The 11145-nt window shown below is 50.8% G+C and overlaps 1 protein-coding gene across 1 annotated transcript; it reads right to left on the bottom strand.

Moving 5' to 3' along the window:
- Positions 1–616: 616 nt before the first annotated feature.
- On the bottom strand, positions 617–5940 carry Ccl22 (chemokine (C-C motif) ligand 22). The gene is made up of 3 exons (XM_005388385.2): positions 5786–5940; positions 4176–4299; positions 617–2249 (listed from the first exon to the last, which is right to left on the bottom strand). The coding sequence occupies exons 1-3, from the start codon at positions 5856–5858 to the stop codon at positions 2165–2167; spliced, it is 282 nt and encodes a 93-aa protein (XP_005388442.2). The 5' UTR covers positions 5859–5940; the 3' UTR covers positions 617–2164.
- Positions 5941–11145: the final 5205 nt, after the last annotated feature.

The raw sequence follows: 11145 nt of genomic DNA, 5'->3' as shown, positions 1-11145 counted from the left end.
CTATGGACTGAAATCTCTGGAACTGAGCCAAAATGAATCTTTTCCTTTATTAAGTGGATTTTCTCAGCTACTTTGTCATAACAATGGAAAGCTGACTGATAGAGCAGCCATGAGAAGGAAGGAGTCTATGTCCCTGGATGAGCACATGGACAGCTACCTATAGACCAGGAATGCTGGATTTGACTTTATGTAGGAAGGAAACATTTCTACTGAGTTGAGCCCCTGAGATGTGGAGTTGTTTGTTGAAGGAGGTAGACTTTCCTGACCAATTCTCTCTCTTTTTCCCCAGCACCCACCCTTGAGGGGGAAGTTCAGTTTGAGCTAGTGAAGAGGAGAGGTCTACTGCTTCAAGCACTAGTTCTGGGGTCTCTCCAGGTCCTCCTGATAGCTGGGCCTGGCTTGGGCCGGGCTGGTGGGTAGGAGCTCTGGGGCTAATGCCTGGACCTCCTTGTGGCACCTATGCGGCTGCCCCTCAGGCTTTTGTGCCCATCAGAGTGACCTCGGGCAATTTATCTCCTACTTAAGTGTCAAAGCTTCCCCAGTTGGGGGGAGAGGGGGCTGTGGTGCCCCCTGCCTCATCTCACAGGGACCACAAATGCCAAGGAACCACAGCAGACACAGTTTAAGAGGATTTATTTTCCAGAAGGCCTGAGGGGCAAGGGTAGGACAGGAGGGGACTCCATTCATGGGCAGTGGGCAGCTGAGGGATACAGGCCTGGAAGACCCAGAGCTACATGGCTGGCACAAGGTGTACTTTGGACCCAAGCCCTTCAATAACCGTGAGATGGCTATTCTCATCTTCATCTGTCACATGAGGCTCAGAGAAGTGACACGGTCTTCTCAGGGTCTGACAGTTCCAGCCACCTCACTGAGTGGTACCAGGCCCTCTCAGAAAAGAGCAAGCATTGTCAAGTTTATTCCCTTTGTCTGGGACACTGCTGTCCCAAGTCCTGGTTCTTAGCCTGGCCCCAAACACCCAAGAGCAAGTTTCCCCAGGCTCCTTCACACACACAGCCCCCCTCCATAGCCTGCTGCCTCCTGGGGCCAGGAAAGTGTCACCTTGTCCCCTCCAACACAATTCCTCAAATTCTCCCATTCATCCACTTGACCTCTTAACTAATTACCCTCTTTTCATATATAAATAAAACTGTAGCTTATAGTACCGAACCAGGGTCACCACCGACACCGTGGCATGAATTCATTCAAATTATCAGCTGTTTAAGGAAGGAGGCGGGGGAAATGGACTGGGGTGAATTCTGAAGAGAGCAGGCCTGGATGCTTCACGGTGGAAGACCAATAAATTCCAAGGGAAGAAAAAAAGCAAAAATAACCAGCGAATAGTTAAAATGGGGAAGACAGGTGAGTTTGGGCAAATCAGGAATTCACAATTAACCCAGCTTATCCTTTCTAGTGACATGGATCTCTGTACTGAGAAATAAGTGCCCTTTTTGGGGGAGGAGGAGGACACCTCACTTTTATTGACTCGGTCTGAAGCCCCTTGCAGAGCTCTCTGATTCTGAGCCAGGCCCTGGGCTCCGTGCTCTATGCTGGAGTCCAGAAGAGCAAAGTAACAAGAGGGGGAGCTGGGTCTAAGCAGTGGGGCTGGAAGGTGGGCCCCTAAACCCTTAAAGTTCTGATCAGACTGTGGTCAGGCCTGATAGAAGCAGGGAGAAGTCTAGCAGCCAGGAAAGTCTAAAAAATGTTTTGATTAGTTGGGCTGAGCAAACCCTGGCCGTGTGGGTCCTGGCCATGTGTGGATAGCAAAAATAGCCCTGGAAAGACCCCCAAGGAGAAATGGGCATCGTTGGTTTGGAGAATGGGAAGCTAGAGCCCAACGTGCAGGAAGGGAAAGCGGGTGAGGCTGGGCACAAAGAAGGCACCCAGATCTGATGGGTTGGAGCCAGGTGCAGGGTCTGACGTCTTCTGGAGCAGTGGGAGCCAGGAAGTGGTCAAGACAGGGATCCTGGCTGCAGTGGGGCAGAGAAGGGGCTGGAGGGGACTGAAGGAAGGCCCAGCAGGGGGTGAGAGCTGCAGGAATGGAGATGAGAGGGCACACAGAGAGTTACAGGCACAGGCTTCTGTGGGGAGCAGCTGCAATGGTGGAGAGGTAGGGCTTGGGGAGCCTTCCTGGAGAAGCCAAGGCCATGGTCATCCTGGTGCCTCCTCATGGGCTCAGCTTCTGGAGAATCTTCTTTACCCAGGTCAGTTTGGGGTTAGCACAGATCTCCCGGTTCTTGATGGTTTGCAAGCTGGAGGGAGGAGATGCAGGAAGACATATGCCAACATTAGCATCCAGCAAGGATGTGAGCTTTGCAGGGCTTCAGCATTTATGAGTCACCTCCTGTATGTCAGAATACCTGCTTTGTAGGGTGGTGCAGAATGTATAAGCCACCCACTGTGTGTAGGGCTCAGCAGTTTAGCCACCTGTTGTGCGTAGGAGCATCTACTAGGTAGAGTAGTTCAACATTTAGAAGCCGCCTGCTGTATGCAAACCTATTTCCCAAGGGAAACAAGAGGATGGGAATAGCAAGGACCCTCCAGGACCCCACGGACTTCCAGGATCATTAGGCCCTCAGTTCCAGCCTTGAGTGCTGGGCCAGGTCATGGTTTAGAACCCCCAAGAATCTCATAATGTCACTGTCGTTGTCTTGGGAAGAGAATATTGGATAGTGGCCAAAACCATGGACTTTGGAGCCATCTATTGGAGTGCAAACATGAGCTATGCCACTTATTATCAAGTCATTTAACATCTGCGCCTCAGTTTCCACGAGATGAGGACGATAATCATCGTCTAACCTACAGGACACTGATGAAGTTTGATGAGTTGATGCACACTAAAGTCTCAAAAAAGTATATGCTACTAAGTGCTACAGCACACAGTAGGTGCTATATAATTGTGCCAGGAGCTGGATTTTCTTAATCCTATATTCAGCCCATTTATAGGCCCTATTATTCACCCCACTGTATAGCTAAGGAAACTGAGGCCCACAGAGGTAAAGAAGCTTGCCAGGGTAGCGGGCCTGGTGAGATCTGAGCACCATGTCGGGAACCCAGATTTTCCTGGGCAGGACCCCCGGAGAGTGCCCCTTCCTCCAAGCCCCTGCATGGGAGGAGAGGTGGACTCCAGCTCAGGACCATACAGCAAGCTGCAGGCATAGACTCCTGCCTTCACCTGACGGCAGCAAACACCACGTCAGGCCCGGGGCACCCGAGTTACTGCCGACCACAGCGGGGTGAGGGCTGCCTTGTGGTCAGAGCCATGCCCACATCCTGGGACACCCTTCATGCCTCTGCCCTCAGCTCAGGGCTCCCCCCATCTGCTGGGTGCCCCCACCACATAGATGACCAGCAAACAGAAAGAACAAGGAAACCAGCACTGCTGGCCTTGGCCTATGGGCAGCCTGCCCTGGCCACTGCAGTCACTGGGCAAAACACCATCCCTCCCTAAGCCTGTCTCCTGTTCTGTCAAGCCACATTCTATCTAGAGTGCCTTCCAGCTCAGAATGCAAGGATCACGTGTGTGCTTCTAGCAAGCACCTACTGCGTGCCAGGTAGTGTGTTCTTCACCTCCCACTTGCTGTTCTGGTGCCCTGTGGTGCTGAGGAGGGACCTTAACCCCTCCATGCTGTCTCTTCGCCGTGAAAAGCAGACTGGGTGATACCTACCGCACAAGGCTGCCTCTAGGATAAAGGCGCTGATATTTCTAAAGAGCTGACCACAGTGACTAGCATATAGCAAGCACTCCCTGTAGCATTGTTTTGATCTGAATGGGCTTCCTCAAACAATCCCAGGGCACTGGAGAGGACTAAGGTACTTTTGGAAGCAGTAGCAGCAGGCAGGCTGCCCACACCAACCCTCAAGCCTGTAGCCGATAGCCTGTGACTACACACTGCCTACACTGCTGCGCCCACTCTGGGCGGCACCTTGTGTATCCAGCTCAAAGCCTGGCCTGCTGCCTGGCACATGGTAGGCATCCAATCATATTTGTCCAATGATCCAGCCTGTTATCTCTGTTCTTAGAACACTCAAGCATGGGCAGAGCCATCTCTTCCAGCCAAGCCTCCAATCAGAAGTCTAACTACCCATCCTCCCATCTCTGAGTCTGCCCCCCTCTTCAGCTCCGGGCCCACCCCAGGCCACACTCACCAAGGCCTGGTGGCCAATCCCCTACTCACACAACGCCAGGCCTGCGGCAGGTGTCCGAGGTCCAGTAGAAGCTCTTCACCACGCCCGGCGGCAGCGGGTAGCGGATGAAGTCCCGGCAGCAGATGCTGTCCTCTATGTTGGCTCCGTAGGGTCCTGGGGGAGGGGAACAGAGGGTCACCCTTGGCCACAACCTCTGACTTGAGCCCTTCCAGGCTCCAGGGAAGAGTTTCTGCCCCACTGGAAGGATAGTGACCAGAAGACTCTAGGCCAGCAAAAACTAACACTGGGGCCTCTGAGAGGTCATGAAGGCCTCAATGTCTGTGCTCCAGGAGGGTCTGCTGCAGGCGGTAGATTCACAATGACCATCAACAATATACTTCTAGGTGGGTGTGCATTCGAGGCCAGCCTGGGCCACATAGTGAATTCAAGGCCATCGAGACCCTATCTCAAAAACAAAAACAAAACCCCAATAAGCTTCTAGATGGGTCTTAGCCTCTGAGCCAGGCACAGAGCCTTACATGTGACTGCTACTCAGGCTTCAGCCCCAAGCTCACAAACTCCATGTGCTTTTATGTGTGTGTGTGATACTGGGGACCGCTAAACTACTGTACATCCCCAGCCTTTTTAAATTTTATATGGAGACAGAGTTTACCTAAGTCATTAAATTGCCAGGCTGACCTTGAACTTATGACCCTCCTGCCTCAGCATCCAGACTAGCTGGGATTACAGGTGTGATCTACTGTACCCGGCCATGTGCATCCAATATAACACTTGGGAAGTTTGCTCAGCTCACATGGACTCTGGCCTGCTTCATTGTGTAATGGCAAGGCTGTGGTCCAGAAAAGGGGCAGCACTTGCTTAAGGTCACACAGCAAGACTAGGGCAGAGCCAGGATGAAGTGACGGGTGGGGACAGTCACACAGACCTGGACTCTAGTCCTGCTCTGTCCTGAGTTGCTGGGCCACCATGGCTGTACCTTGTAACATCTCCAAGGCCCAGTTTCCAGCTCTGAACAAGTTGCTAAGAGTAACAGTGACTTTGAGAGCGTTCACAATTTCTGAACCCAGGGAAGCTCAAAGAAAGCCAATGCCCGGGGACTAGGGATTTAGCTCAGTGGCACAGTGCCTGCCTGGCAAGCACAAGGTTGTGAGTTCGATTCCTGGTACCAGAAAAAACCAAAAAGCCAGAAAGCCAGTGCCTGAGCACAGCACTTGTCTGGCTGCTGACTCCTCCACTCCAGTGCTCACTCCCAGCCCAGCCTGGAGCGGGACAGTCTGCAGTGTGAGGAAGAGAACCCAGCACCCCAGGTTAGGACAGGATCCAAGCAAAGCTGGGGTGGTGGGAGGGAAGGACCAGCTTTCCAAGGGAAGGTCCTCCATGAAGCTCTGTCCTTCCCCACTCGGGCCTGACCCTGGGGGCTCTACATCCCCACCTGTCCAGGCCCTGCTCACCCCAGGTTCAAACCCAGATGAGGCAGATCCTAGTGGCCAAGCCTTTGAGATGACCTATTTAACAGATGTGTAAACTGAGAGGCCTAAAGAAGCATGGTCACTACCCCAGTGCCACAGGAGCCAATGGTGGACTGGGATCCAGTGTTCTTTCTAGGAGAGGAGGAAGCCACCCTGGTCCCCAGCCTCACCTGCGTCAGTTGCTTGAAGCATCACCGAAAGGAGGGCGAGGGCAGCCAAGAGCGGAGCCTGCAGGCTGGCCATGCTTGGCTGTGCGGTCCCAGTCCAGGTGTCAAGTGGCCAGAGGACAGGCAGCCTGGTATTTAAGCACTCACTCCACCCACTGGGCTCAGGCATCTCTTAGTCACCATGGAGCCCAGAGTCTCTGACATTCATGTCATGAAAGGAGAAGTCCCCATTTCCTCCAAACAGAAAAATTCTCCTTGGGGAACCACTCTGAGGGGACCCCCGTCCTGGCCTAACTCTGGGTCTCTAGAGACTCCCAAAATCCCCCTCGAGCTGGGCCTCCCTGAGGCCATGTCCCCAGGGTCTGGCCGCCCTGTGGCTTCCCCAGGTGATGGGGGAGGTGGTGGGGCGTGGTCTGTGTGCCTCAGGGGTTGCCTGTGAACCCAGTGTGAACATGGACAAATGCCCACCCCGCTCGCACCTTGGTGACCTGCGTCTCCATCTCTCCTCAAAGACAGAGGCCTCTGGACCATGGCACTGAGCTCTGCTGCCTCACTGGCCTCTTCCTGGGCCTCTCACAGAGTCCCTGCCCCGGCCACTCAGCAGTTTGCATACAGCTTCCACTTCCCCCCACCGAGCTATCACAGGTCCCCCTGACTCTGCTGCCTAACTGTCCCTCGGCTCTGTCCTCATCTCCTTCCCCTCTGCCCCTCCACCTCAGGGCTGGATCTCCCTTGGTCCCCTCTCCCCACCGTGGCAGCCTGAGCAGCGGTTCAGATTAGAAGCTTCACACCCCTCTCTGCTGCCCAAAGCCCCACTGTGGCTCCCTGTCACCTCAGAGCAGAGCCGGGGCTCTTGGCTGTGGCCTTGAAGGCCTCTTTTCCTGACACCCCTTACATCCCAAAACGTACACAGTCTCCATTCTCTGAGTGATTACACCACACCATTCACAGTTCCTCAAAGGGATTTGTGGCCTGGGTCTGGCCGTAAATTCTACTTTCCACTTCTGTACCACATAAACTCCTACTCATGCGTCAAGAGCCATTTGAAATGTCACCTCTTAGGTAAGCCTGCCCCCTCAGGACTGCACACTTCCCAAGGGACCTGGACACCGCCTTGAGCAGACCCTGGCATGCTTTCTCTTTCTCAGGCTCCTCAGATGTGGAATTCCAAGCTCTTGGAAGATGAGTCTCTCCTTTTATTTTTCTTGGCATTCCTATATGCCTTCCAAGAATCAGGTAAATGGTAGGAGCTCAGAATACAAATAATGAATGGAGAAACTGAGGCTCAGAGCCAGAAGGGACTTGTCCAAGGTCACACAGCCACACGGTGCCTGAGCCAGCCCTGGAACTGAAGCTCGGGATCCCACTGTTAAAGAGACCCAAACATCCATTATTTATTCGCTCAACAATCTATTTACTGAGCCTGTGGTCAGACTAATGATCCTCTAGAAATGTCCACATCCTACCCCAAACCCCAAAACCTGCAAGTACAGCTTCCTCCGTGGGGAAAAGGCCTTTGCAGGTGTGATTAAGTCAAGGATCTTACAAAAAGGAGAGGTCCTGGTGCAGAGAGGAGACGGGATGACAGAATAGAGGTCCAAGTGGCAAATGCTAACCCAGGGACCGCGAGCTGTGATGAGGGCCACAGAGAAAATGAAACAAGGAAGCAAAGGCAGACAGAGGGGAAGCGGCTCTGGTGGGCTGTTCAGGGAAGGCCTCGTGAGCGGGGGCTGTCAAGCTGAACCCGCAAGGTAGGAAGGAAGTTCCAGGCCGGATTTGCGAGGCAAACGCCTCTTGGGGCAACAAGGCGGCAGACCAGGGCAGCCAGACAGGAAAGGCTGGCAGGCAGTGTCCTCCACATGGCCCAGGAGGACCTCTTGTCCCCAGGGCCAGCCACAAAAGACAAACTGATTCTACTGCTGAGCTCCCCAGAGAAGTCAGATCCACACAGGCATAAATGGGCTGGGCTGTCGGGGCGGCAGAGGAGGAGCAGCAGTTAGTGTCCAACAGGGACAGAGTCTCAGGTTTGCCAGACACCAAGTTCTGGAGACGGATGGTGGTGACAGGGGCACAACAGTGTAATCGTGCTCAGTGCCCCTGTATCGCACACTTAAAAACAGCTGAGGCGGTCAGTGTACATCATGCATGTTCTACCTATAAAAGCAGTGTCCCTCCCGACGGGCCTGGTGGTGAATGCCCAGCATCGCAGCACGCAGCAGGCTGAGGCATGAGAACTGTAAGTTCAAGTCCAGCCTGGACTACCGAGAAAGCTCCTGTCTCAAAAAATGAATAAATAAAATTTTTTAAAAACGGCATTTCCTTCCCCCCACCAGTTGAATCGAGGCTGTAGTACTAAGCTGCGATTTTAAGAAACAGAGGAACTACAAGATAAATGAGCCCAGGGAAACAATGAGACAACTCTGGAAGCGGGACCTTCAGACCTCCTCTAAGGCAACTTCCTGGAGTCATTAAAAAGTTAGTACTTAAAAAAAAAAAGGGATAACACGGATAAGACACTGAAGACTGGAAGAGACGTGAGAGATTTAACAACCAAATGCAGTATGTGGACCTTGATCAAATTCTATTTTTTTTTCTTTTTTCTTTTTTGAGACAGGATCTCGCTATGTAGTTCAGGCTCGCCTCAAATTCACAGCGATCCTCCTGCCCCCGGGTGCTGGGATCACAGGCCTGTGCTACCACACTCAGCCTGAATTCTAGCTCTGAAAGATACCTGTAAAAGACCAGTAGAGGACAACTGGGAAATTTGAGTATAGGCTTGATATCAGGGCTTTATTATTGATTTTCTTAGGTGCATTAGACTTTCTTTTTGTTTTTAGTACTGGGGATTTAACCCAGGGCCTTTGCACTGAGCTATGTCCCTAGCCCTTTATAAAAAAAAATTAAGTCAGGATCTTGCTAATTTGCCCAGGCTGTCCTTGAATTTGTGATCCTCCTGCCTCAGCTTCCCAGAGCACTGGTTACAGGCATGTGCCATCACACCTGGCTAGACTTTAAGGTTCTGTAGGAGGATGGTCTTATTTTTAGGAGATGCACACTGAAGAATTTCAAAGTGAATGTAATTTTGACTTTAATTTCAAAGAAAAATATATGTATATATGGAACAATATATGTGTGTATAGATGTAGATTATGTGTGTATTTATATATGTATGTGTATCCATACATTTGGCTATTATGTCTATAGATCTAGTGATGTGTGTTTAGTACGCTGTATACATATAAATGTATGTTACTAGCATGTATATGCACAATACGTGTGTGAGTGTGTATTCTATAGAGAGAAAGGGAGAGACAAAAACAAAAAATGGCAAAGTGAACGTTAAAATCATCATCTCGCAGGGTGTGGTGGCGCACACCTATAATCCCAGCACTCAGGAGGCTGAGGCCGGAGGATCGTTGTGAGTTCAAGACCAGCCTGGGCTACAAAGTGAGCTCAAGTCCAGCCTGAACTGCATGGCAAGACCCTGTCTCAAAAAGACAAAAAATAAATAAATAAAAATAAAATAAAATCGTTGTCACTCAGTGGTCGATGTCCTGGTGATCACTGAGCTGCTCTAAGAACTTGCTCGGACATTTAAAATGTGTCCTGAGGAAAACTTGGGGCCAAAAGGAGAAATATTCTTTAAATGTGGAAGTCGCCCTGCAACCAGAGCCTGTCAAGAATTGTGAGTGGGTGACAAAACCGGCTGGTGGTTCTTCCACCGAACCTGGGGCTTTCTTACAGGGCTCTCTGGGGCCGAGGCCCCTCCTTGGATGGGCCTTGGGGGGTGCCCACTGGAGAGCACCTGGGTCCCCAGGGCCTTGGCAAACCCCAGGCCCCTCCTGCTAGCTCAGCCTCCGTGGCAGTGCTGGTCCCCATCCCATATCGTGGGCTTGAAGGATGGAGACCACACCTGCGGGCCGGTGGCCCCTGCTTTCTGGAGTCCCTGGCTTCCAGGAGCTTGAAAGGGGAAGGCATGGTGTGTTGGGAACTCTGGGTGCCTGGATGGGGCACAGAGGACCAGCTTTCAAAGAAGGATAATTGCTCTTGGGGCTGCAGGTGAGAGCCACTCTTCGGATGCTGATGGCAGGGCTGTCTGCTTCCTCCTGTCGCTGGCTGTTGGGTCCCCTACTCCTGAGCTACCCTCAGGGCACAGACATGTCCCAGACCTAATCCTCTTCTCCCTAGTCTTCCTTCTTCCTCTATTTTAAATTAGCTATTGCTTGTTTAAAAACTGCAAAACCAGGCACAGTGGGGCATGCCTACAGTCCCAGCTACTCAAGAACCTGAAGCAGGGGAATCACTTGAGCTTGAGAGTTCAGAGCTAGCCTGGACAACATAATGAGCCCTCATCTCAAAAATAAATAAATAAATAGATAGGTAGATAGATAGATAAAGGGGCATAAAAGTAGAAGCTTCCTGATGGCCAGAGGAAATGTAGAGTATAATATGGTGGAATATTGGTCACCCCTAAAAAAGGAAGGAATGTCTGACACATGGATGAAACTTGACAGCATAATGCTAAACAAAATAAGCCAGCCATAAAAAAGACAATTACACTATGATTCCCACTTAGAAGATATCCCTAGAGTACTCAGCTTCATAGAGACAGAAAGTAGGATAGTGATTGCTAGGGGCTGGGGAGAGGAGCTGGGAGCCAGTATTTAATGGGGACAGGGTTTCGGTACAGGAGATGAGAAGTTATGGAAATGGATGGTGGTGATGGTTGTACAAAGGCACGAATATACTCACCAAAGCCTACACATAAAATGTTTAAAACAGAGACTGGAGATGTAGCTTAGTCATGAGCACCTGCTTACCATGTGCAATGCCCTGAGTTTGATCCCAGCACCATTAAAAATGGTTAAAGTTTTATGCTATGCATATTTACCACAATAAAAAATGCACAATGACATATACAGTCTTCTGAAAAATGTACACACATTTCAGGAAAAGAAAAATAATGAATGTCTGGAAGCTGATGGCCACCACTCTGAGCACTTCTTGTAATTGTAGAGGCCAAAGGTAACTTGTGTTAAACTCACAAAGTCTCACTAAATTTAGTATTAAAATATTCATATGAGTTTTTCTTTTCCTGAAGTATGTATATATATATATTTTTTGGCAGACTATGGTCAGTGGTACCTTGGTTCATGAACTTAATTCGTTCCATGATTCTGGTCAGGAACCAAATTAGTTGCAAATTGAATCAATTTTCCCATAAGGGTCAATGTAAATAAGCTGAGTTCATTCTGAACCATATGCATTTTTTAACCACAAAACTATGAAGCCAAGTCCAGTCCAGTACAGTGTGAGGAGACAGAACACTGCCCTCGCGTGCGGGGAGGCCAGGAAGGTGGGTG

The sequence above is a fragment of the Chinchilla lanigera genome, unplaced genomic scaffold (assembly GCF_000276665.1).
Source record: "Chinchilla lanigera isolate Chin_1 unplaced genomic scaffold, ChiLan1.0 scaffold00032, whole genome shotgun sequence".
NCBI classification, from domain to species: domain Eukaryota; kingdom Metazoa; phylum Chordata; class Mammalia; order Rodentia; family Chinchillidae; genus Chinchilla; species Chinchilla lanigera.
Note: the sequence above shows the minus strand (reverse complement) of the source record. Positions and strands in the feature narration are given on the sequence as shown.

What these genes read in the sequence shown, in the direction of transcription:
- Ccl22 (XM_005388385.2), bottom strand. Translation starts at nt 5,858, where the DNA reads ATGGCCAGCCTGCAGGCTCCGCTCTTGGCTGCCCTCGCCCTCCTTTCG. An exon ending in GCTTCAAGCAACTGACGCAG is followed by an intron (nt 4,300 to 5,785) that starts GTGAGGCTGGGG and finishes CCCCTCCCCCAG; the next exon opens with GACCCTACGGAGCCAACATA. An exon ending in TGCCGCAGGCCTGGCGTTGT is followed by an intron (nt 2,250 to 4,175) that starts GTGAGTAGGGGA and finishes TCCTCCCTCCAG; the next exon opens with CTTGCAAACCATCAAGAACC.